Source organism: Garra rufa, chromosome 11 (assembly GCF_049309525.1).
Source record: "Garra rufa chromosome 11, GarRuf1.0, whole genome shotgun sequence".
Taxonomy (NCBI): domain Eukaryota; kingdom Metazoa; phylum Chordata; class Actinopteri; order Cypriniformes; family Cyprinidae; genus Garra; species Garra rufa.
The window spans coordinates 28,936,603-28,962,825 of NC_133371.1; the positions used below are offsets into that span (position 1 = coordinate 28,936,603).

The following is a 26,223-nucleotide window of genomic DNA, read 5'->3' on the forward strand; positions in this document are numbered from 1 at the left end:
GATGTGCATGCATGTCTCACCTGAGCTTGTTTTGGATGCTGTTCTCCGTCTCTTGCATTGTGTTCTGAATGAAGTGTGCAGCCTGACGTGTCTTCTTGGCCACACAATCTGCCAGATGTTCGCTGACACTCGACCTCTGGACGACTCTGGGGCAGGTTAGCTGGGCAGACTGCAGCATTGCCGTTGCCAGTTCCTGAACAGCACAAGAGAAATTCTGATTTGTACTTCCATCAAATTACACTGACCTCCAATAAAGCAATAAACATACTCAACCCTCGAGCTATATTACAGAAAACCCACAAAAAAGACTAAAGTTCACCTGGATTTCTTCAGTGATCTCACTCCTCAGGGCTGTAGCAGCGTCATTGAGAATGCATTTAAGCATATGACCACTAGAGGGCGCTCTGCCCAACTCATAGAGTCCGGCGAAAGACTGAGGGGAAAGGCCAAATGTCAAAAAGCACAGTATATTTCGAGCATCATTACATTGTTATGGAAATTTACAAAAAAATTAGATTGTAGTGTAAAAAAACATCTGGGTCTGAATCTGTAATATTGCAAACCATGTAGATGTGTAATCTCATACACTAATGGCCGTCTTTGCATGTTGAAGTGCTTCCTCTGCGAGCAAGATGTCCGACTGCACCTCTTGTATATTGTAGCAGGTTAAAGGATGCACACTTTCTTGTAGTTTCTTACAGAGATCTTGAACTAACTGCGAGAAACACAGAGAAACACTTTCTTATAATGATCTGAACTCTTAGTATGTAGTATACAGTTTACTATATGTGACCCTGGACCACAAAACCAGTCATAAGGTTAAATTTTACAAAACTGAGATGTATACATCATATGAAAGTTCAATAAATAAGCTTTCTATTGACGTATGGTTTGTTGGGATAGGACAATATTTGGTCGAGATACATCTATTTGAAAATCTGGAATCTGAGGGTGCAAAAAAATCAAAATGCTGAGAAAATCACCTTTAAAGTTGTCCAAATTAAGTTCTTAGCAATGCATATTACTAATCAAAAATTACATTTTGATATATTTATAGTAGGAATTTTACAAAAAATCTTCATGGAACATGATCTTTACTTAATTTCCTAATGATTTTTGGCATAAAAGAAAAATCAATAATTTTGACCCAAACAATGTATTTTTGGCTATTGCTACAAATATACCCCAGCGACTTAAGATTGGTTTTGTGGTCCAGGGTCACATATCAGAATGTATACATCCACACAAACCTGTTCAGAGCGAGTGGTCTTCAGTCCATGCTGCAGATGACACATTACCTCACCTGTTCCACACTGTCTCTGATTGTTCCTGTGTAAAAATGTCTGGATCTACATATAAACATACAAATAGAGTCAGTTGAATATCTGGGCCATTCTACAGAATTTGTGCAAACTGCTGTCCCACAATCAAAAAAACACATTTACAAAGTATTTAAGTATTCAAATCTTCAGATCATTTTATTATCTATTGAACCTATAATAATGTTTAAAATATCAGTAAGCTTAACAAATAAAATCATCATTTAGTAGGTATTTGCAATTGGGAGGTGGCTGTCCTGAACCATAACCCCTAAATTTTAACTTATGATTAAATCATTTTTGCATTTTGCATTCCATTGTTGTTTTTAAAAATATCTTTTAGATTTTTTTTAAAAAGTGAAGATGAAATAAAATATTTATTTGATATTTTCTTTGTAAATTATGAACATTTATGTTAAAAAATGTGTCCCGCATTTTCATGTCACTACCGAAACAGCGCATGTTGTAGTCTCATTGACTGATTTTAACTACACCCTTACATGTATGATCAGGAAATATTTATGTGCCACTCTCTCTCATAGCTACATGGTGAGTAGATAGGCTCATCATTTTGAAGTAAATGTTTTCAAATGCTGTGAAAATCTGTGTAACTTTAAGGAATGTCACTACCGAACGCCATTTTCCTATAATTAAACACTTTTTTGGGAGTTTTTCCAAAACATTTAGTTTTTGTATGTGTAAAACTGTTCAAAACTGTGCTAGCTAACCATGTGCTGATTAGCATCTTTAAACTAGGTTCAAAAGTATCTAAAACTGTCACTGTAGTGACACCTTTGTTTTTTGGCTGTTATTCCTATAAAATATTTACTACCAAAACAAGTCACAACCGAAACATTTGGTGAAGTTTGGTGAAGTTTGTTTTTTTGGGTGTTACTTATTTCCATAAAATTGTCACTACCGTAACAGTCACGATGACCAAAACATGTCATTATTGTTTCGGTAGTGACAGAAAAGAACACATAATTCTTTATTTGGTGGAAATAATAAAGTTTTTAGTATTTTACTATGTTTTAGTATGTGGGTTAAAATTCTTTAATGCGACGTGGTCGCTACCAAAACATTACTGTCACTACCAAAAATGTGCTGTCATGACCAAAACAAAAATGTTTTGTTAAAAATAAAGTATATTGAATTATCAACTAAGTGTTTGCCTTTTTGCCTTTGCAATACAATAAATCTCATTAAAGGAGTAGTTTACTTCCAGAACAAAAATTTCCAGTTAATGTACTCACCCCCTTTGTCATCCAAGATGTTCATGTCTTTCTTTCTTCAGTCGTAAAGAAATGATGTTTATTGAGGAAACCATTTCAGGATTTCTCTCCATATAATGGACTTTTATGGTGCCCCCGAGTTTAAACTTTCAAAATGCAGCTTCAAAGGGCTTTAAATGATCCCAGCCGAGGAAGAAAGGTCTTATCTAGCGAAACGATTGGTTATTTTCTAAAAACATTTACAATTTATATACTTTTTAATCTCTACACAGAGTACACACAGAGCTAGACAAGATGAACATTTGAGGTTAAAAAGTATTTTTTTTTAGAAAATAACCAATCGTTTTGCTAGATAAGACCCTTCTTTCCTCGGCTGTGATCGTTTGGAGCCATTTGAAGCTGCATTTTGGAAGTTCAAACTCGTTCAAATTAGAAGTCCATTATATGGAAAGAAATCCTGAAATGTTTTCCTCAAAAAACAATTTCCTTACGACTGAAGAAAGAAAGACATGAATATCTTAGATGACAAGGGGGTGAGTACATTATCTGTAAATTTTTGTTCTGAAAGTGAACTACTCCTTTAATCACACGTTGTGAAAATTCTTGAAATTGTAATTGTTATTGATTTACCTCTGAAAACTTTTTAATAAAATATATATTTACAAGTAAGACGTAAGCAAAATCTTAATAGATCAATATAACCCTGCTTATTAAATTAAATATTACTGTTTCAGTAGTGACAAATTTGGGGAGAGGACAAATATTCCAAAACTTTCTGAAAATACAATATGAGAATTAACTGCACATTTACTAGAAAAACTAACTTTCTGTAAAGCCTCCTCCATCTTCTCTGGGGTGTTTCGGTACGCTTGATGAACATCACTCATTGGAATAGACATGTTCTGTAGTGTCAAGTTTCTGTTTGAAAACACACATATAAGTTTTTAAAAAAAATATAAGTGATTGAAAAATGCCTGTATGTCTGTGGGGTACCCTTACTTTTCCATGGCATTGGCCACATCCATAAATCCTCCAACAGTCACATTGTTCCGATCCCAAACCAGTGTTCTGTCAGAAAACAAAGCACAACCTTCATAAGAAATAATGGCGACTGCATTTTTGCCAAATTAGTCCTTAGTTCATCTTCAGAACACAACCTTGATTTGATGAAGACTGATGAAGACTATCAAAGACTGACACAGAAGAGAATAAATTGTTACATGCTGTTATATTTGTTTTTCGTTGTGCACAAAAAAAGTATTCTCATAGCTTCATAAAATGACGGTTGACTATTTTAATGATATCCTTACTACCTTTCAGGGCCTTGAACGTGGTAGTTGCACTGCTGTCTATGCAGAGACAGAAAGTTCTCGGATTTCATCAAAAATATCTTCATTTGTGTTCTGAAAATGAACTAAGGTCCTACGGGTTTGGAACGACATGAGGGTGAGTAATTAATGACAGAATTATCATTTTTGGGTGAATTAAGCCTTAATAACTATAATATCTAACTGTTAGACAGGAACAGTGATCAAGGAACATGTTTAACTTGCTATAGGTCACCATGTGTGGAAAATTACTTTAGCTTGGTGTTGATCATGAGGGCCTTTCCTAGCATCTTTGCTCCTGTGTCACCTATACAGTTTCCGCTGATATCAATCTTGGACAGGCTAGCGTTGCTGCCAAGGCTGTTGATGAGGATGGTGGTACCAGTTTTCAACTTCGAGTCACATACAGAGAGAGACTCCAGGGGCTAAAAGTGTAAAAAAGAGAGTAAAGACATCAAGGAGGTCACTTTGCATGCCATATGCATCATATTATATTAAAGGGCTATATTTGATCAAGTTGCATTGATCTTACATGATTTAGAGTCGTTTCACTGAGTCACTAACCTTTGCCAATACGTCTCATTAAGATTTCTATCAAGGTCTGAGTCTCATTAGCTTTAGAAATAGTATCTACTAAGAAGTTTGGGTCGTGAAAGGCCAGTGCCGATCCTTTGGAGACCATAAATGCTCCTATTAATGTGGGTAAAGTTACATAAAGTTGAGAGTCTGTTTTAATGAGTCCTATATGTGAGTCAGAGCTGCTTGTGTAATTACTGAGCCCGGGCGTGCCTTGATAAAGAGAGATTCTGGGTAATTAAAACTCAAGGCTTGCTGGAGAAATGGAGGGGGGAGGCATCTCTGTGGACCTTCTTTCTTTATTGGTTCTAGTATTAAAGACGCAAACACACACAGAGGCACACATACCAATCTTTACAGTTAACTGAGCCAAAGACAGCAGCTCTTCCTACTCTCAATGTTAAATGAGAGAGCTGTGGTCTGTAGGTGGTTTCTTTACACTTTCTGGTGTACATATCTATAGAGGATGGGGGAAGTGATTCTATTTTGCAGCAATTCTCATATCATTTTTTATGAGAGCCTGATGTGGAATAATGGGAAGTGTGTGTATATGTGTGGAGTGTTGCTAATTATTACAAATTATGTACTTACACACTCCTCCTCTTGAATTAGCTGTACAAGGCGGTGTAACACATCTGTAAGTGCTCTGAGAGAAAGAGGCAGCATTTAAAATATGCATCATATGCATGAACGGAAAAAGGGGGGATAGGGTAGATATGACGTGGAGAGAGAAGATGAACTGGATAGACTGAAAAGTGCATCAATAATGTTTCAAACAGGATTCAAGCAGGTTTCCAGAACACTCATACATCTAATATGACACGATGGTACTTACTTAGACTTCATGGCAAAATTGCGTCCAATTGAAAGGTGCCGAATAGAGTGACTGCGACCAATGGAGAGAATTAAAGTAACCATATTGCTCTCAAAACCTGTCAGAGAGAAAACACAAATTACTAATTGTGATTTGTCTATATATATATATATATATATATATATATATATATATATAATTTTCACAGTAAGCAAGCCATTAAGCTTCCATCTCACACAACCACCAGTTAGACATGCGTCCTCTGTGTAGAGCTCTAATATCTAATAAAAAAGTTTATTAAAAAAGGTATTAATGCCTAAAAATAAGAACTAGTACCTAATTAGTACCCAAAAAATACTAATACCTAATTAAATAGATACTAGTTGCTAAAATGTAAGTACTTGTACAAAAATAGATACTTACAGGTTTTAAAGGAGTAGTTCACTTCCAGAACAAAAATGTACAGATAATGTACTCGCCCCCTTGTCATTTAAGATGTTCATGTCTTTCTTTCTTCAGTCGTAAGGAAACTATGTTTTTGAGGAAAACAATTCAGGATTTCTCTCCATATGGACTTCTATGGTGCCCCCGAGTTTAAATGCAGCTTCAAAGGGCTCTAAACAATCCCAGCCGAGGAAGAAGGGTCTTATCTAGTGAAACTAACAGTTATTTTCTAAGAATAAATTACAGAGTATATACTTTTTACCTCAAATGGTCGCCTGGTCTAGCTAGAGGGTTAAAAAGTATATAAATTATAAGTATATAAATCTGGGATCATTTAGAGCCCTTTGAAGCTGCATTTAAACTGCATTTTGGAAGTTCAAGCTTGGGGACACCATAGAAGCCCACTATATGGAGAGAAATCCTGAAATGTTTTCCTCATAATTTCTTTACGACTGAAGAAAGAAAGACATGAACATCTTGGATGACAAGGGGGTGAGTACATTATCTGTACATTTTTGTTATGGAAGTGAACTAATCCTGTAAGTAGAATTAGGATCATTTCATGCAAACCATTCCATAAAAAAATCCATAAATCCCTTACAAGTGTCAAATGAGTTTGGGGATATTGTACATGTCCAGTCATGCATGTTTTTACCTTTTATAATTCGAATATATCTCTCATTTATTTCACACTGACACCGGTCTCTCTGTTTGTATATGTGTTCAGGCAGGTGTTACAGCCCTGCAGTAGCACAGTGTGTGTCCAGTGGGTCATGTGCTATTCTGACTGATGTGTTGAGCCTTTTCTCCTCATGTAGCAGATAAAACAACACTTATATTTGTTTTGTCTCCTCCTGGGTTATAAAAATAGCATGGCCTGATTCAATCTTCTCCTAGGGTTCAAGATTTTCACAAATATTGCTTCTATCTTGAAAAGCCACACTAGTTGCTTCAACAACCATTGAAAACATCCAAAATTATTTTAGTTTCTATTAAGCAGATATGTGATTCTGGACCACAAAACCATTCGTAATTTGTAGCAATAGCCAAAATGATAGATTTTTCTTTTATGCCAAAAATCATTGAGATATTAAGTAAAGATCATGTTCCATTAAGATATTTTGTTAATTTACTACCGTAAATATATCAAAACTTAATTTTTGATTAGTAATATGCATTGCTGAGAATTTCATTTAGACAACTTTAAAGGCAATTTTCTCAATATTTAGATTTTTTTTTTGCACCTTCAGATTCTAGATTTTCAAATAGTTGTATCTCGCCCAAATATTCTCACATCCTAACAAACCATACATCAATGGAAAGTGTGTTTATACCTTATGACTGGTTTTGTGGTCGAGGGTCACATATCTAGCTCAACAACTAAAGAAGATTCCAAGTTAACCCTTACAAAAATAATCAATGGTTTTACTACATGGCTACTAGTTAAACCATGGTAACCACAAATTAACCATAGTTTTGCTACACTATCTATAGGTTAACCATGGTATTTGGCTGAGATACAACTATTTGAAAATCTGGAATCTGAGGGTGCAAAAAAAAAATCTAAATATTAAGAAAATCGTTTTTAAAGATATTTTTATATGTTATTAAAACAGTTTAGCAGGTTTAAATCCATTCCACAGTTTTAAAAATTCCAAGCCAAAAATGTGGTAATATCATCAGGTCATTGCAGAGATGTAAACAACAATCTGCCTCTTTCTTATCTCATGAAAAGAGGTTTTCTAAGCAGCAGGATGACAAATGCACACACACAGTGAGTCAGATTAATTTATGCCTCCAACTCTCCACGTATCAGTCAGATATGATTCATAACCTAATGTGAGGAGAGACCCCGGAACCCCTCTAGTGCTGTTGTCAAAGAGATAGTCAGTGACCGCAATATAATAAATCTGACAGAAATAAAGAGGAAGGTATAAAGGGAGGTTAATAAAGTGCCGGCCACATGGAAGAGAAAATAAAATAAAAGACTGTACTGTTGTCAGACAGGTCCAGACTGCTGATGGCCTTGGCCTCGAAGATGTGTTCCTGAATCACCTGAGCTCCAGCCGACCTCAGCTACACGTACCACAAAATCAAACACAATTTTAAGAAAGGATTTATATAAAAGGTTGATGTGTATGTGTGTGTGTCTGTACCTCACAGCAGCTGATGTCAAGCTCCAGCTCAGATAGATGAGTGTTGGTGGCCAAGCCCTGTAGTAACAATCTAAACAACATTTACACTGAACATTATTAAAAAGAAAAACACACACCATTAAAAGATGCTTGTTTCAAATGCTGTTTTATATATATATATAAAAAAAACAGTCATAAGGGTCAATTCTTTATTAATTAAGATGTACATACCTAAAAGCAGAATAAATAAGCTTTCCATAAATGTATGGTTTGTTTGGATAGGATATTTGGCCAGATACAACTATTTGAAAATCTGGAATCTGGGGTGCAAAAAAAAAATCTAAATAATGAGAAAATTACCTTTAAAGTTGTCCAAATGAAGTTGTTAGGAATGCATATTACAAATCAAAAATAAAGTTTTGATATATTTATGATTGAAAGTTTACAAAATAATCTTTACTTAATATCCTTATGACGTTTGGCATAAAAGAAAAATGTATAATTTTGACCCATACAGTGTATTTTTGGCTATTGCTACAAAATTCCCATATGTGACCCTGGACCACAAAACCAGTCTTAAGTCGCTGGGGTATATTTGTAGCAATAGCCAAAAATACATTGCATGGGTCAAAATTATTGATTTTTCTTTTATGCTAAAAATCATTAAGAAATTAAGTAAAGTTCATGTTCCATGAAGATTTTTTGTAAAAATCCTACTGTAAACATATCAAAATGTAATTTTTGATTAGTAATATGCATTGTTAAGAACCTAATTGGGACAACTTTAAAGGTGATTTTCTCAGTTTTTTTTATTTTTTTGCATCCTCAGATTTCTGATTTCAAATAGATGTATCTCAGCCAAATATTGTCCTATCCTAACAAACCATACATCAATAGAAAGCTTATTTATTGAGCTTTCATATGATGTATAAATCTCAGTTTTGTCAAATTTAACCTTATGACTGGTTTTGTGGTCCAGGGTCACATATGACTTAAGACTGGTTATGTGGTGGTCCAGGGTGGTGAATGATTTCTGATCATGTGACACTAAAGACTATAGTAATGCCTGCTGAAAATGTGCTAATATTGGCACAAACCCCATACCTGAGAGCTTCTGGAGGTAGTTTTGTTCCAGCCAATCCCACGTATTTTAACACAGCGCTCTTGCTGAAGAAATCCCTCACACTGCGTGTGACCTCTCGTACTTTCCTAGTGCAGCCACACAGATTAGTATGTACACGCAGCATGTGTAGAGACACTTATAATCCACAATGTCACTTTTGATGGCTCACCTATGAGAAAAAGTGTTCCTGGAGAGGTTGAGGTAGCTCAGAGTAGTGCAGCAGCCCACAGACAGAGACACAAACAGCTAGAGAGAAACAGAAACAGACAGAGAAAGGTCACAGGTACTGTGATACTTTTGGAGGAATTACTGTAGTAAAAAAATCAAGGTGGTTTATAGGTGGTTTGATATTAGATGAATATTATATATGGCGTATCCTTGACTGATTTTACACTAAATAAGCAATCAAACAGACTCGATGTGACTCACTGTGTCTAGAGGGCAGTCTGTATAGCTGAGGTCAAGGTGAGAAACTGCATTTGGAGCAGATAGGAACTTACAGAGACTCTAAAAAGAGACAGACAAGCATGTTTTTTTTCAAAGCCATCTCAAGTGTTCAACTCTATTCACTCTTTCTTGCTAAATTTTGCAATCAGACAGAAAGGCAGACATATGCAGCCATGCGAAACCAAGACATGGCTTCTGTAATCACACATAATAAATGACTGCAAACAACATTTTCAGTCCCTTGTAACAAAAAGTTAATGTACTGAAACACATCAGTGATTCCATTCCCTTCTACAACATAACAGAACACTGAAATTGAACATTGAAACCACACCTAATCACCTTATTATTATAAAAACAATATGTTGTCTTTAATGTCAAATACTTAAATTCACTCATTTACTTTAATCAATATTTTAATTGTCAATAACAATAGACGATTTAAAATTGTATCGAAATTATACATGTAAAAAACAGAAGCTAACATGGCTGCAATATTATCACAAAAATCATTATTGTAGATTGCTGCTCTTTATATTGTAATAATGATTATTAATATCTCTAAAGAAAACAATATAAACAATAAGCATATTGACACGACTCATTCATTTTCACATTTCATTTTAATCGCGACAGCCGTTATATGTTGTTTAATTCTGCAGGGCATTTTTTACCCCTTTGTCTTGAATTTATGGGGCATTTTTGTTCATTTTGGTGGCAAATGTTAATTTTGTTCATTTCTGCCCCTGCCCCTGCCCCTGCCCCATATAACGATCAACAGTAAGTCCACAGGCAAGTGTTGTGCCAGTTGACACATTTGGACTATTGCCACATTGTCAATAATTTGCTCATAGTTTTTTTCCCCTGCTTATTTAAATATGTCATCATTACCATTAAAATACCATTATGGTTTTTCAGTATTCCAGCAAAAATTTCAATTGATCAAATTCATTCAATTGACCAAAAGTGACAGTCTTTCTATTCATCTAAAAAAAATGTTTCCACAAAAATATTGAGCAGCACAACTGTTTTTAACATTGATAATAATAAGAAATGTTCAAATTCAGCATGTTAGATTGATTTTTCTAAAGTTTAATATGACAATGAACACTGCTAAAAATTCAGCTTTGCCATGACAGAAAAAAATTACAACAGAAAATAATTCAAAACTGTAACAATATTATTGTTTCTACTGTATTTCTGATCAAATAAATGCAGCCTTGCTGAGCATAAATAACTTTTTTCTACATTTTAAATGGAAGTATATCTACAGTCAAACCAAAATTTATTCAGACACCTTCAACACTTTTCACATTATTCCAGTTTATTCGCTACAGTTTAGAAAATGGTAGCCAATCACCCAATTAATCAATATTTTAATATATATATATATATGACAAGAACTCAGAGTTAAACTGTGTCAGAACAAAATTTATCTTGATAATGTTAGATAACTTTGATGTAACAAAACATGGTCAGGTCAAAGTGTCAAATTTTTGGTCCCAAATTTTTATCAATTTTGCTGGTAGTTCACTGTATAAAGAATTTTTGGGTATAATATGTCACAATTGCTATCTTCACTTACATAAATTAACTATAGTGTCCTGCACCTACTAGTAATAAAAGTATAACAAATTCTAGTGTCTGAATATTTTTGGGTTTGACTGTATAATATTAATGTATAATATAAGTAGTTATTTTTGTTATGGGCCAGTAAAAATATTGACAGGGCAAGTACAAATATGACCTGCAGAGCTTCAGCTCTCTCAAACTCACCACGGCTTCTTCTGTCGCCAGGCAGCCGATGTTTCCGCTCAGGTCTAGATGGGTGAGAGTGTTGCTGAGAGATGTACTTTGATGAAGAACTTGAACCAGACAGCCCAGGCCTAGGCCAACAGGAAGAGAGAAAACAGTTGGCAACCAAAGCTTACACTGTCTTCAGAAAATATATCTAAATACTTTTGTAGGCATGAAACAGCATCTTAAAATGTAGAAAAGGCAGTAAGAGATCAACGCAGCACCTTTCGGGGACATAGAGACCTTAGAGAGGTACAGCTGACTGAGGCCACGCGGCAGTTTCCCCAAACTCTGACTGAGGGCGATCACACCTAAGTGTAAGGAAACAGAGAAATCATAACATCAGCATGTATACGCAGACAGACAGGGATCTGATCTCAGATCAGAAAGAATATCTGCAGCAGTACCTTTATCCTCAATAGCATTGAGAGAGAGGTTGATGATATGGACAGCGCAGGCAGAACTGTCCCGAAAAGCACTGGCCATCTTGACAGCAAAATCCCTATATCGAGGATGAAATAACAATAACTTTCTTCAAAGAGACTTTGTTTTTAGCTTTTCATAAACACAAGAACCTTCATGAAACTCACATTTTGAGACCGCTGGCTTCCAGACTGACCTCCTCCAGAGCAGAGGACCGGGCGATCATATAAAGGACCTGTTCTTGCACATCAGGGGTCTGAGAACAGAGAGCAGTGGCTAAGCAGGAACATATAATTCTCAATGTTTTTGAAGGCAAATGGACAGCACACTAAGACTGACATGAATTGAGTATAATGTACTATGATAAAAATGTTGCGTGGGATGAATTTTGATAGCTGTGCAGCCACAAAATATCGAAATTGCAATAAAAGATTTGGCTGATTCAAGAGAGCAGCTTCAGCTACAATTCTTTGTTGTACCCATCCTTCAATCCTCTCTCCATCTTAAATGAGTATACTGTATCACACTGAGATCAAAGTCGGCCTTGAGCGTGTCTTGTCGTGCTGTTGTCATGCCCCATGGTCAAAACAACAATTTATTTTTTGGCAAGTGGCCTGTATCTGACCTTTTCACAGCCAAGAGCGAGAAGGGTCTAAACACGCAAACATTCTGCTTCAAGTTTCCAGCTTTCTTCATTAGTATTAGTGATTATTGGGCCCAGTTGTATCCATACATACCAGTTTGAAGTCCTTGCTGCATATCTTGGTGAACCACTGGTTGAAGGACAAAGCACCTACTGCTAAAGCCAAGTCTCTGTTAAAATGATTAAACAGATTTCAGATTTTAAACAGACGAATCTGACTTTTTTCTCAGAATTAAGAGATATAAACTCAGTTGCAAGTTATAAAGTCAGAATTGCGAGATATAAACTCACAAATTACAGTTTTTTCTCAGAATTGAGAGAAATAAACTCACAATTGCAAATCTGACATTTTTCTCAGAATTGTAAGATATAATTTCACAAATCTGAGTTTGTTTCTCCGAATTAGGAGATATAAACTTACAATTGTGAGTTATGAAGCCAGAATTGCAAGATATAAACTTGCAAATATTGCTTTTTTTCTCAAAATTGTGAGAAATTAACTCGCAGTTGTGAGTTATAAAGTCAAAATTGTATTATATAAACTCAATTATGAGTTATAGTCAGAATTTTGATATAAACTCACAAATCTGACTTTTTTCTCAAAATTGAGATAAAAACTGATATAAACTCGGAATTGCAAGTTATAAAGTCAGAATTGCGTAACATAAACTCACAATTCTGAGAAACAAAGTCAAAATTGCACAATATAAACTCGCAATTGTGTTTTTTTCTCAGAATTGCGAGTTTATATCTGGCTAATCTGACTTTATAACTTATATATATATATATATATATATATATATATATATATATGTGCGCAATTGGGAGTCATTAGTTTAGAATTGTGAGATATAAACTCGCAATTCTGAGAACATATCAGTCGTTTTTCCCCCAAAAATTGGACTTTATAACTCACAATGGTAAGGTTTTATCTCACATAATCAGAATTGCAAGAACAAGAATTGTGAGTTTTTAGCTGGCAATTTTGACTTTATTTCTTGCAATTATAACTATATCACACAATTCTGAGAAAAAAAGTCAGAAATTTCAGATAAAAGTCACAATAACTTTTTTATTTTTTATTCAGTGGCGGAAAGGGGCTTCCAGAATTTTATTCAGCAAGAATCAGGTTGTTTTCGTCAACGATGACGATGACAAAATCATTTCGTTGACGCCACTTTTTTTCATGACGATGACGAGACGATGACGAGATAAAAATGGCTCGTTGATGACTAAAACATGACGAGACGTGTGAGAGTTTTCGTTGACGAGACGAGAATAGACGAAAATGTTAGTGGGTGGTCCGTCAGATGTTTAAAATGCATGACATTTCTGCTTATTGTGCATGCCAATTAAAACCTAAAAAGTATCTGACGCTATGGCAAGCCGTTTTAGCATTACATACTCTTTGCCATACTAGTATGGCAAGCCGTTTTAGCATTCTATCCATGTTTTGTTACGCCCACCACCTTTGGGTAAGTGACACTACCCAACAGCAAAATACTTACTGACCTACATTAATTTGTTAAAAGACTACTTTTTCCCCTTTTTTGACTAAAACTAGACTAAAACCTTTTTGACTTTTCGTCGACTAAAATTGGACTAAAACTATCACATATAGAAGTGACTAAAATTTGACTAAAACTAATAAGCATTTTAGTCCAAAAGACTAAGACTAAATCTAAGAAGGTTGTTAAAAACAACACTGGCAAGAATGCATTTAATTGATCCAAAGTGAAAGTAAAGACTTTTACATTGTTACAAAAATTCTATTTCAAATAAATTCTTTTGAACTTAAGTTTTTAAGTTCAGAGAATTTAAGTATCACAGATTTGACAAAAACATTATGCAGCACAGCTGTTTCCAACATTGCTAATAATAAGAAATTTTCTTAAGCACCAATCAGCAAAATAAAATTTTAAGATTTTTAGAGGCTGATGTGACACAAAAGACTGGAGTAATGGCTGCTGAAAATTCAGCTTCGCCATCACAAGAATAAACTACATTTTAAACTGTATTAAATTAGAAAACATTTACTGAAAATGGTAATAATATTTCATAATATTATGTTTTTACTGTATTAAAAATGCAGCTTTGGTGAGAATAATGGCTTTTTCAAAAATCTTACAGACCCCAAATTTATGAATGGCAGTGTATTAAAGTTTTACATATGATATATAATATATAAATGTATACATAAAATGTCATTTTATTCATTAAAAAAATATTTCTCATTTAGAGGTGTAAGCAATTGTACCTACCTGCTGTCTAAATGACTGAAGTCTATGAGGTTGAATACCCGACAGTTCTGAACATGGTAAATGTTATCAACGTCCTAGAAACCACAAGAGCAACAGTTCTTAAAACCATCATTGCTTAACCTTTGAAAACTTGATTCTTATTAGCAGTGATTACCACAGACCCACTGAACTTCCACACAGCATGGGAACTCGTTAAAGTCACACAAAGCTGCGTAAGTGTCTGAAAAGCCTCCTGTGGAAGATCAAAGAGAAATGAAACATCTAGATGTGACTGTCCTATACAACTAATTTGCGACTGATATCATTATCATCTGACCACATGGTCCAACTGTTCCATTCACATGCTCCTCAACTCTGGAAGCAAGACTGCATAGCCGCTCTTGGAGATCAGGGGGAACTTTCTTCAGCAACTTCCTGAAAGGAAGAAAGAGATAAAGGAAGTGTAGGATCAATGAAACCCATCAGCCAACACAATTTCTTTCTTTAGCTTTCCAGTCAGTGGTGAAATAATGTGCCATATGTGATTAACATTGCTGGTACTTGATAGCATTAGATAATGAGTATTAAAGGTCATGTTTTTTCCGTTTGTGGGTAGATAAATCAGTTGAGATTCTCGAGAAGAAGTGAGTCAAATCTGTGAAGACCTTAGAGTTTATCACAAGGAATAATATGGAAAAGTGAAACTATATGAAGATCAACCACTGCTCTACGATTGATAAAAGCAGTGGTTCTTAAGGTGTTGGTTGGTTTCCGAAGATGAACGAAGGTCTTACAGATTTTGAACAACATGAAGGTGAGTAATTAATGACAGAATTTTCATTTATGCATGAACTATCCCTTTAAAAGCACTGAACTAAAAATCTAATGTATGAACAGATAGACAAAAAGCATTTGAAGTAATGCTTGATGTTAGATCAGCTGTGATGATTAACAGATCCCTCACCCTGGCGATGAATCAGGGAAGATCTTCTTGAGCGAGGCGGTGACATGGGTGACCACAGCTTCTAGATCTCGCACTGACATCAGGCTAAGAGAGTAGATCTGCCTGTCCGTCTCAATAACCACCTCACACACGCACACACACACACACACACACATAAATAAAATGCAAGGTATGGTGAACGATCGTAAGTATCCATAAGAAAACACAGAACTAATTGGCTGGAATATATGAAGAGGAACTTTTTTTTTTTGAGACAGTCACTTCTGAAATCCATTACATGCCTCTAGACTTTGAAAGCAGTTTAAAATCAGACACTTTGAGATTCTAAAAAAAACCAGGGCTGAAAAAATGACCTCAACTTCCTTGCGTTTTTAACTATATGTTCACATAACACTATAAATATGTTTAAACAGAAGAGGAATCTAAAAATACTGCAGTAATATGTTCAAATAGAAAACAGTCGTTTTAAATTGCAACACTATTTCACAATATTACTGTTTTTACTGTATTTTGGATCTACATAAATACAGCCACAGTAAGCATAACAGACTTCAGAAATATTGAAGTCTTACAGACCCCAAACAGTTAAAATGCTTAATTATTTAGAAAAAAAAAGGTTTAATAAGCTTTATCAAAATCAACTTTTTTTCAGAATTGATATAAACTTGCAAATATGACTATTTTTCAGAATTGTGAGATATAAACTTACAAATCTAACTTTTTTTCTCAGAGTTGAGATATAAACTCACAATTGTTTTTTTTTTTTAGAATTTTGAGTTTATTTCTTGCAATTCTGACTTATAACACGCAATTGGGAGTTTATATCTGACAATTCTGAGAAAAAAAGTCAGAATTGTGAGATAAAAGTGGCAATAAACATTTTACAATTTGTTATTCTGTGGCAGCAATAGGTGTCCATAATTTTATTCAGCGAGGATGCATTAAATTGATCAAAAGTAAACAAAAAATTGCAACACTATTTTACAATATTACTGTTTTTACAGTATTTTTGATCAAATAAATACAGCCACAGTGAGCATAAGAGACTTCAAACACATTAAAAAGTCTTACAGACCCTAAACGGTTAAAATGCTTAATTATTAAAATAAATTAATAATAATAAGCTTTATTTAAAGCTACTTTTTTCCTCAGAATTAAGATATAAATTCATAGCTCTGATTTTTTCTCAGACCTGTGAGACATAAACTTACAAATATTACTTTTTTCTCAGAATTGAGATATAAACTCACAATTGCAAGTTAAAAAGTTGGAATTGAGAGACAAAGTCACAATTCTGTGGAAAAAATCGCAATTCTAAGAAATAAAGTCAGAATTGCGAGATATAAACTCACAATTGTTTTGTTTTGTTTTTTTGTTAGAATTTTGAGTTTATTTCTTGCAATTCTGACTTATAACATGCAATTAAATGCAAAAAAACGTTTATATCTGACAATTCTGAGAAAAAAAAGTCAGAATTGCAAGTTTTTATCTTACAATTTTGACTTTATTTCTTGTTATTGTGAGTTTACATCATGCAAGTCTGAGAAAAAAGGTCAGAATTGTAAGTTTGTATTACAAAATTTTTAGAAAAAGTCAGAATTGTAAGATAAAAGTCGCAACAAACATTTAAAATTTTTTATTCTGTGGCAGAAACAGGCTTCCATAATTTTATTCAGCAAGGATGCATTAAATTGATCAAAAGTAAACAAAAAAGGAATCTAAAAATACTGCAGTAAAATATTAAAACAGAAAGAAGTCATTTTAAATTTAAATTTTTTTACTGTATTTTTATCAAATAAATACAGCCACAGTGAGCATAAGAGACTTCAAACACATTAAAAAGTCTTACAGACCCTAAACGGTTAAAATGCTTAATTATTAAAATAAATTAATAATAATAAGCTTTATTTAAAGCTACTTTTTTCCTCAGAATTAAGATATAAATTCATAGCTCTGATTTTTTCTCAGACTTGTGAGACATAAACTTACAAATATTACTTTTTTCTCAGAATTGAGATATAAACTCACAATTGCAAGTTAAAAAATTGGAATTGAGAGACAAAGTCACAATTCTGTGGAAAAAATCGCAATTCTAAGAAATAAAGTCAGAATTGCGAGATATAAACTCACAATTGTTTTGTTTTTTTGTTAGAATTTTGAGTTTATTTCTTGCAATTCTGACTTAAAACATGCAATTAAATGCAAAAAACGTTTATATCTGACAATTCTGAGAAAAAGAAGTCAGAATTGCAAGTTTTTATCTTACAATTTTGACTTTATTTCTTGTTATTGTGAGTTTACATCATGCAAGTCTGAGAAAAAAAAGTCAGAATTGTAAGTTTGTATTACAAAATTTTTTGAAAAAGTCAGAATTATAAGATAAAAGTCGCAACAAACATTTTACATTTTTTATTCTGTGGCAGAAACAGGCTTCCATAATTTTATTCAGCAAGGATTCATTAAACTGATCAAAAGTAAACAAAAAAGGAATCTAAAAATACTGCAGTAAAATATTAAAACAGAAAGAAGTCATTTTAAATTTAATTTTTTTACAGTATTTTTATCAAATAAATACAGCCACAGTGAGCATAAGAGACTTCAAACACATTAAAAAGTCTTACAGACCCTAAACGGTTAAAATGCTTAATTATTAAAATAAATTAATAATAATAAGCTTTATTAAAAGCTACTTTTTTCTCAGAATTAAGATATAAATTCATAGCTCTGATTTTTTCTCAGACTTGTGAGACATAAACTTACAAATATTACTTTTTTCTCAGAATTGAGATATAAACTCACAATTGCAAGTTAAAAAGTTGGAATTGAGAGACAAAGTCACAATTCTGTGGAAAAAATCGCAATTCTAAGAAATAAAGTCAGAGTTGCGAGATATAAACTCACAATTGTTTTGTTTGTTTTTTGTTAGAATTTTGAGTTTATTTCTTGCAATTCTGACTTATAACATGCAATTAAATGCAAAAAAACGTTTATATCTGACAATTGAGAAAAAGAAGTCAGAATTGCAAGTTTTTATCTTACAATTTTGACTTTATTTCTTGTTATTGTGAGTTTACATCATGCAAGTCTGAGAAAAAAAGTCAGAATTGTAAGTTTGTATTACAAAATTTTTAGAAAAAGTCAGAATTGTAAGATAAAAGTCGCAACAACAAACATTTTACATTTTTTATTCTGTGGCAGAAACAGGCTTCCATAATTTTATTCAGCAAGGATGCATCAAATTGATCAAAAGTAAACAAAAAAGGAATCTAAAAATACTGCAGTAAAATATTAAAACAGAAAGAAGTCATTTTAAATTTACATTTTTTTTACTGTATTTTTATCAAATAAATACTGCCACAGTGAGCATAAGAGACTTCAAACATATTAAAAAGTCTCACACACTTGTGAGATATAAACTTACAAATATGACTTTTTTTCTCAGAATTTAGATGTATATAGATGAATTTAGAAGTCAGAATTGAGAGACCGCTTTTCAATTCTGAGAAAAAAAATCACATAAAAAAAATCAAATAAAGTCAGAATTGCGAGATATAATCTCACACTTGTCTTCAGAGTTTATTTCTTGTCTTCAGAGTTTATATCTGACAATTCTGACAAAAAAGTAAGAATAAAGAGAAAAAAGGCACATTTCTGACTTTATTTCTCACAATTGTGAGTTTATATCATGCAATTCTGAAAAAAAGTGTTAAATGTAGATTACATTGTATTAAAGTGTAGATAACAATCTATCATCATTGTGCCCTGTTGTAGCATTAGATCTCTTACCTGTTCGATACTGTCGATGGTGATGGCATAGATCTCTAAATAACTGAAGGAACTCTCCACCTGCAGAGAGAGACAGGACCGCTGTAAACATCACACATACTCCGACATGTATATGCAGCAAATAACACTGGAAATATAGTGACTCAGAGGTTAACCCAGAAGAGAAGGTGGGGGGTCTGGGAGGCTGGGTCATTCATTGAAACTCAAACACAGAAGTTGAGCTTTGGAACAAGCTATTTTTTTCCACAGGAAATAGCACTGAGTCATAGTCTTTCAATATCTAACTGCATATCGTTACATGGTGTGGCATAGTCCATTAAGAACTAATAGCCCTTCTTTCACTAAATAAGAAATACAATCAACTTTCAAAAGGGTACATGAATCAGTCATGAAATCACACCAAGCACCAGTCAAAAGCACATTTTTAAGCTGGAATTTGAAACAAATATCACTCACAGGACATATAAATTGTAATGGAGCTCTGCTAAGAAATATTCCCCCCTACAACACTTCGAGTTAATAGTGGACGTAACCTACCCTGACCCTCCTGCTTCTAACCTACTGCTTGTTTTATCAGCTGCATATTTACATGACAGAGTCAATTCACTGTTCAAGGTTAGTTGCTGTTTTTTGGCTCCCTGACTATTTCCTTATTTTAGTCGAATAAAAGAAGCATTTATTTCACATACCTGTTATTCTGTTATTCATTTTTTTTTCACCTTTTGTTATGTTGCTGCCTTGTAAACTGTTTTTAAATTACTTCTTTTCACATCAATCTACACTCCATGCACCATAAAGACAAAGCAGAATTGTCACAATTTCATAAATGTATATAAAAAACTGAAATAAGTACATTGCATAAGTATTCATACCCTTAACGGAATACTTAGCTGAAGCGCCTTTACAGCCTCAAGTCTTTTTGGGTATGAAGTGACAAGATTTGCACATCACATGTGTTCTGGCAGACATTTTTTCAGGTTTCTCCAGAAATGTTTGATTTGGTTCAAGCCCAGGCTGTGGCTGGGCCACTCAAGGACATTCACAGAGTTGTCTATAAACTACTCTTGCTGTGTGCTTAGGGTCATTGTTCTGTTGGAAGGTGAACCTTCTGCCCAGTCTGAATGGTTCTGAATGCTCTAGACTGGGTTTTCATTAGGGCTATTTCAATATTGTCTTCTACTCTGATGAGTCCCTCAGTCCCTGCCACTGAAAAACAACCCCACAGCATGAGGCTGTTACCAGCACACTTTACTTTAGGGATGGTACTCTGCAGCTAATGAGCAGTGCCTGGTTTTCTTCAAACATGATGCTTGGAATTAAGGTTCATCAGACGACAGAATCTTGTTTTGCACAGTTTGAGGGTCCTTTAGATGCTTTTTTAACACTGGCGAGTTTTGAGTTTTGCCACACCACCATAAAGCCCAGATCGGTGAAGTGTTGCAGTGATGTTTGTCCTTCTCTAAGATCCTCCCATCTGCATATATGATCATGGATCTCAACTAGAGTGACCAGCAGCTTCTTGGTCACCACTCTAGCCAAGGCTTTTCTCCATCAGTTCCTTAGTTTGGCCAGGAGGCCAGCTCTAGGAAGAGTTGTGGTTGTTCCAAACTTCTTCCATTAAGGGAAAGAGACTATATGCTTCTGTGAACCTTCAATGTAGCAGAGGTTTTTCTAAACTCTTCCCCAGATGTGTGGATTGATGCAATTCTGTCTCTGAGCTCTACAGGCAGTTTTCTTTTTTACCTTAGGGTTGGGTTTTTGCTCTGATATGCATTTTCAGCTGTTAGATCTTTTAAGATGTGTGTGCCTTTCCAAATCATACCCATTCAATTGAATTTGCCATCAGGTTAACTTCACTCAAAGTGTAGTAACATCTACAAGCGATATGAATGCTCCTGACTTTAAAGGAACGCTCCACTTTTTTTGGAAATAGGCTCACTCTCCAACTCCTCCCGAGTTAATAAGTTGAGTTTTACTGTTTTGAAATCCATTCAGCCGTTCTCCTGTTCTGGCGATACCACTTTTAGCAAAGCATTAGCATAGATCATTGAATCCTATTAGACCAATATAGCATCGCGCTCAAAAATGACCAACGAGTTTCGATATTTGTCCTATTTAAAACTTGACACTTCTGCAGTTATATCGTGTACTAAAACCGGCGGAAAATGTAAAGCTGCGAGTTTCTAGGCCGATAAAATTAGGAACTGCACTTCCATTCCGGCGTAATAGTCAAGGAAGTTTGCTGCTGTAACATGGCCGAAGCAGGCGCAGTAATATCACGCAGCACATGTGCAAATGCTAACCTAGCTGGGAACTAATTTCAGGCTCTGCGTGATATTACTCCGCCTGCTTCGGCTAGTTCCTAATCTTATCGACCTAAAAAAATTGCAGCTTTACATTTTCCACTGGTATTAGTACACGATATAACTACAGAAGAGTCAAGTCTTAAATAAGACAAATATCGAAACTCCTTGGTCATTTTTGAATGTGATGCTATTGGTCTCATAGGATTCAATGATCTATGCTAAGCTATGCTAAAAGTGATATCGCCAGAACAGGAGAACGACTGAATGGATTTCAAAATGGTAAAACTCAACTTATTAACTCGGGGGGAGTTGGAGAATGAGCCTATTTCCAAAAAAAAGTGGCGTGTTCCTTTAAGTGTCCCTTATATGTATGAATACTTACGCAATGGAATCATTTAAGTTTTTTATTTTTAATAATTTGCAAAAATCTTGGTTTTTTGCTTTGTCATTATGGTGTATGGAGTGTAGATTGATCTGGGAAAAAACATTTAAACCAGTTTAACATAAGAACGTGTGAAAAAAGGGGGTATGAATACTTTTGCAAGGCACTGTATATTCAACTAGCTTTACCCTACTATTCAGGTTATATTTTGTCGTAATTTTGAACAATAAATCCACTGTATATTGACAAGCATCTTTTTTCAAAATGTTTTCCTTGAGAGATGTGCCTGTGCTATTTTCTATTAAATCGAGAGCTACTTGATTTGATATTTTGCATCAAAGAAAATGCAAACATTGATTGTCCACATGCTTTTCAAGGTCACTGCAATCTGAAACTATGCTGGAGCATAAATTACAGAAAGACAGTGGTGCAGAAACAATACGCTGTGTGTCCCACTTTAAAGTACTAGTCTTTAACCACTTGTTTCCTCTCACAAATTAGGCCAATCGACATGAAAAATTCTACAGTATGCCAAGTATTGCTCTAGCCCTGCTGTGAGATCTATGTGCTCTAATGCAGGCCCGAATTTATACAATGTTCCTCACCTTCACTGGCTGCTTGCTGTGGAACACATGAGCTCTCCATTGAGACATCACCTGTCAAAAAAAAAAAAAAAAAGCACAGAATAGAGTAAATGTCTACTCTAGTGTCAGTCTAGTGCCATCTTCTGGTCAACAACGAGAGCTCATAACAACAGGCTACATTTGTGTGCAACTTCCTTTCAGTTGCACACACAAATGTGTTTTCATTTTTTTGTGGCTTTCAGTTTTATGGCTCAGCAACCTGCCTGAAAATATTGTTTTTGGTTATCGGGTTTTTTAACAATATATTTTGGCAAAACCACAAACAACAATATTTTGACCATCTTAGTGCTTTCTCTTTCACATTACTGAGAAAGCACACAGCCCTTCAATGATAAATGACGCTTCACATATGAACAATGCAGAGCTGACTGTGCAAGCAGAACCTTGCTCTGATGCTCTGCAAAGCATGATACATGCACATTTCATCAGCACATCTCTACAACAGCAGAGAAAGCTGCTTATAGTCGAGAACAAAGATAAACAGTCAACAGTAAAATAATACATAATTTACATGAGAAACATGAGAACTAGAGTTTTCTACGGTACTTATCAAATAAGTTATCATGTGACTCAGACACAAAATGCTCTTTGGATCATCTCAAATCATGTTGAAGAACATGAACATCAGGTTTTACACAAACTAGAGTGTCATTAAAGCAAAATACATTATGAAATTCATGTTTTTTTCCTCATCTATGGGTTTTATTTTATTAAGCATCTGCATTTCATACACCACTGTTCAAAGGTTTGAGATTAGCAAGATTTTTAATGTTGTTACACTGAAGACTGTAGTAATGACTGATGAAAATTCAGCTTTGCCACCACAGGAATAAATTACATTTTAAAATATAAAAAAAAAAATTTAACTGCAATAATATTGCTGTTTTCATTTATTTTTATCAAATAAAAGCACCCTTGATGAGCTTAAGCAACTTATTTAAGAACATCTTACTGATCCCAAACTGATACTAGGTCATAAACTGCACATAAACGAAAATATAAAATATTATATATACATATACAGTTCCTTTGAAAAAGTATTAATACCCCTTCATTTTTTTCACATTTTGTTTTGTTGCAGCATTATGTTAAACTGCTTTAAATTAGTTTATCCCCACATCAATTTACACTCCATACACCATAATAATGACAAAGCAAAAAACAGATTTGCAAATTTTACAAATTTGTTAAAAATAAAACACTGAAATAAGTACATTGCATAAGTATTCATACCCTTAACTCAGTACATAGTTGAAGCACCTTTTCAGCCTCAAGTCTTTTTGGGTATGATGTGACAAGCTTTGCACATCTGCATTTGGCAATTATCTGCCATTCTTTGCCTCACCTTTTCACCTCTCAAGCTCTGTCAGCTTGGATGGGGGCTGGCAGACATTTTCTAGAGTCCTAGTTGTTCCAATCACCTTCCATTATGGATAATGCTTCTGTGAACCTTCAATGCAGCAGACTTTTTTCTGAACTCTTCCCTAGATCATTGCCTTAACGCAAGTCTGTCACTGAGCTCTACAGGCAGTTATCTTGACCTCAGGACTTGGTTTTTGCTCTGATATGCATTTTCAGCTGTTAAACATTTTCTGAGAGGTGTGTGCCTTTCTAAATCATACTCATTCAAATGAATTTGCCACAGTTTGACTCCACTCGAAGTGTAGTAACATCTAGAAGCAATATGAATGCTCCTGAGCTAAATTTCGAGTGTCCCAGAAAAGGGTATGAATACTTATGTAACGGGATCTTTTCAGTTTTTTATTTTTAATAAATCTGCACAAATGTTCAAAACCTATTTTTTTGCTTTGCCATTATGGTTGATTGATGTGGGGGGGAAAGGTAATTTAAAGTAGTTTAACATAAGGCAGCAACATACAAGGGGTATGAATAATTTAGCAAGGCACTGTAAGAAGCGGACATACCAAAACTCTGCTCTCTGCTCGTCCCTTGTACTGGTTGAGCTGCACCAAACTCATGAACTGAACCCTCTGTGGCTTCAGATACTTAGTTATGCATTCTGGAAACCAAGCACAAACAAACATTTATGCAGAGCTGCAATTGGCGGTAATTAAACAAAATAATAATGTAAGCACTGTACTATACTGACAGTGTAAGTGAGGGCCGATAGTCTGAAAAAGTTCCAGACACTTGTCTCATAGACTAACCAAGCCTACAACGAATTATTTACTTATTTTAGTAGCATGTAGCAAGTATTTAATTTTATGTTTAAGCAGCTTACCTTTGAGGCAAAATGGGACTTCTGTCTGCGCGGCCATAATGTCGGTGGCAACAGGGTGAAGACAGGCCAGCGCTGGCAGCTCTCATGTAAGTGTGTTACACTCTCTTGTACACACACGCATCCTGCTGCTTTATGATTCATGCTTATGGGGGAAAACCACAGTTTGAGAGTACAGGTCTGAGACAGGATGTGACACCTGAAGTGCATGAAGAGCATTCTATCACAGTTACTTCTTAATGTGCAGTTTCACACATCACGACAATCATTTCAATCCCAATGCAGTAAGCGTTTGCAAATGAGGTTAATATATGTACAACTTCAGTTTGTGGTACACGTGATGATAATAGGTATTTGTCAAATCACTGACCTGTTTAAATGATGCTAAGGTTTTGGTGTCTCCATCAGTGAGGTGTACAAAAAGACAAATGTTGTATTTGTAACCTTTATTTTTTAAATTAATGGTTGGGTAGATGGTTAAAGGAAAATAAAAACGCTAAATTGACTTTTTTTCTCTTTTTTACTCATCATCTCCCTCTAGTGGAATATTGTTCACTTTGAAACTGTGGCAGCCCTTTCTGACTAAAACTGTATCCGAGTCACTATTTGATGTTTTCTGAAAGATCTTAAATTTTTAGGTGGAAAAAGCATTGGCCAATTGTAAGAGATTTTTTTTCTTTCAAAAATATTTTGATCCAGATAGGATCTTTTTCACCCAAAATAATAGTTGATTTTATGGCATACTGGACACCAATTTTAGACCCACCTTATAGCACTTGTTTCCAGTCTAAAATATGCCGCAGTTGTACTATTTTAACATTTTGAGAAATAAAGTCGAAATTGCAGAGTCAAAATATTTTGAAACAAAATCGAAATTACGAAAATGAAGTCAAATTGTTTCAAGAATGAAGTTGAAATATTTTGAGAATAAAATCAATATTTTGAGAACAAAATCGAAATTACGAGAATAAAGTCAAAATATATATTTTTTTATTAGCAACAATTTACAAACCAGAATAACAAAAATCGAAATATTTTAAAAATAAAGTCGAAACTACAGGTAAAAGTCAAAATATTTAGACAAAAAAATCAAAATATTTTGAGAATAAAATCGAAATTATGGCAATAAAGTCAAATTTTTTTGACAAAAGTCAAGATATTTTGTGAACAAAATCGAAATTACGAGAATGAAGCCAAAATATTTTGATAATAAAGTCAAAATTGTGAGAATGAAATTGAAATATTTTAGGAATAAAGTCAAAATTACAAGTCGAAGTAATTTAGGAATAAAGCCAAAATATTTTGAGAACAAAGTCAAAATTACAAGAATAAAGTCAAAACATTTTGAGAAATTCTGACAGTATTTGCAAAATATTTCAAC

The 26,223-nt window shown here is 34.3% G+C and overlaps 1 protein-coding gene across 4 annotated transcripts in view; it reads right to left on the reverse strand.

Moving 5' to 3' along the window:
- carmil2 (capping protein regulator and myosin 1 linker 2) overlaps nt 1-19,394 on the reverse strand; it is a 50,115-nt gene extending 30,721 nt beyond the window's left edge. For all 4 annotated transcript variants that reach the window (XM_073850546.1, XM_073850545.1, XM_073850544.1 and 1 more), the window contains exons 1-24: nt 19,272-19,394; nt 15,486-15,607; nt 14,859-14,956; nt 14,704-14,774; nt 14,543-14,616; nt 12,376-12,451; nt 11,806-11,894; nt 11,623-11,717; nt 11,440-11,526; nt 11,195-11,304; nt 9,401-9,478; nt 9,141-9,217; nt 8,953-9,057; nt 7,870-7,939; nt 7,708-7,789; nt 5,291-5,387; nt 5,047-5,101; nt 4,132-4,304; nt 3,551-3,619; nt 3,376-3,469; nt 1,251-1,349; nt 587-715; nt 320-433; nt 21-193 (exon numbers count right to left, since the gene is read on the reverse strand). In XM_073850546.1, the coding sequence (XP_073706647.1) occupies nt 21-193; nt 320-433; nt 587-715; nt 1,251-1,349; nt 3,376-3,469; nt 3,551-3,619; nt 4,132-4,304; nt 5,047-5,101; nt 5,291-5,387; nt 7,708-7,789; nt 7,870-7,939; nt 8,953-9,057; nt 9,141-9,217; nt 9,401-9,478; nt 11,195-11,304; nt 11,440-11,526; nt 11,623-11,717; nt 11,806-11,894; nt 12,376-12,451; nt 14,543-14,616; nt 14,704-14,774; nt 14,859-14,956; nt 15,486-15,565 (2,195 nt within the window). In that variant the 5' untranslated portion in view covers nt 15,566-15,607; nt 19,272-19,394. The remainder of the gene's footprint in view (nt 1-20; nt 194-319; nt 434-586; nt 716-1,250; nt 1,350-3,375; nt 3,470-3,550; nt 3,620-4,131; nt 4,305-5,046; nt 5,102-5,290; nt 5,388-7,707; nt 7,790-7,869; nt 7,940-8,952; nt 9,058-9,140; nt 9,218-9,400; nt 9,479-11,194; nt 11,305-11,439; nt 11,527-11,622; nt 11,718-11,805; nt 11,895-12,375; nt 12,452-14,542; nt 14,617-14,703; nt 14,775-14,858; nt 14,957-15,485; nt 15,608-19,271) is intronic.
- Nucleotides 19,395-26,223: the final 6,829 nt, after the last annotated feature.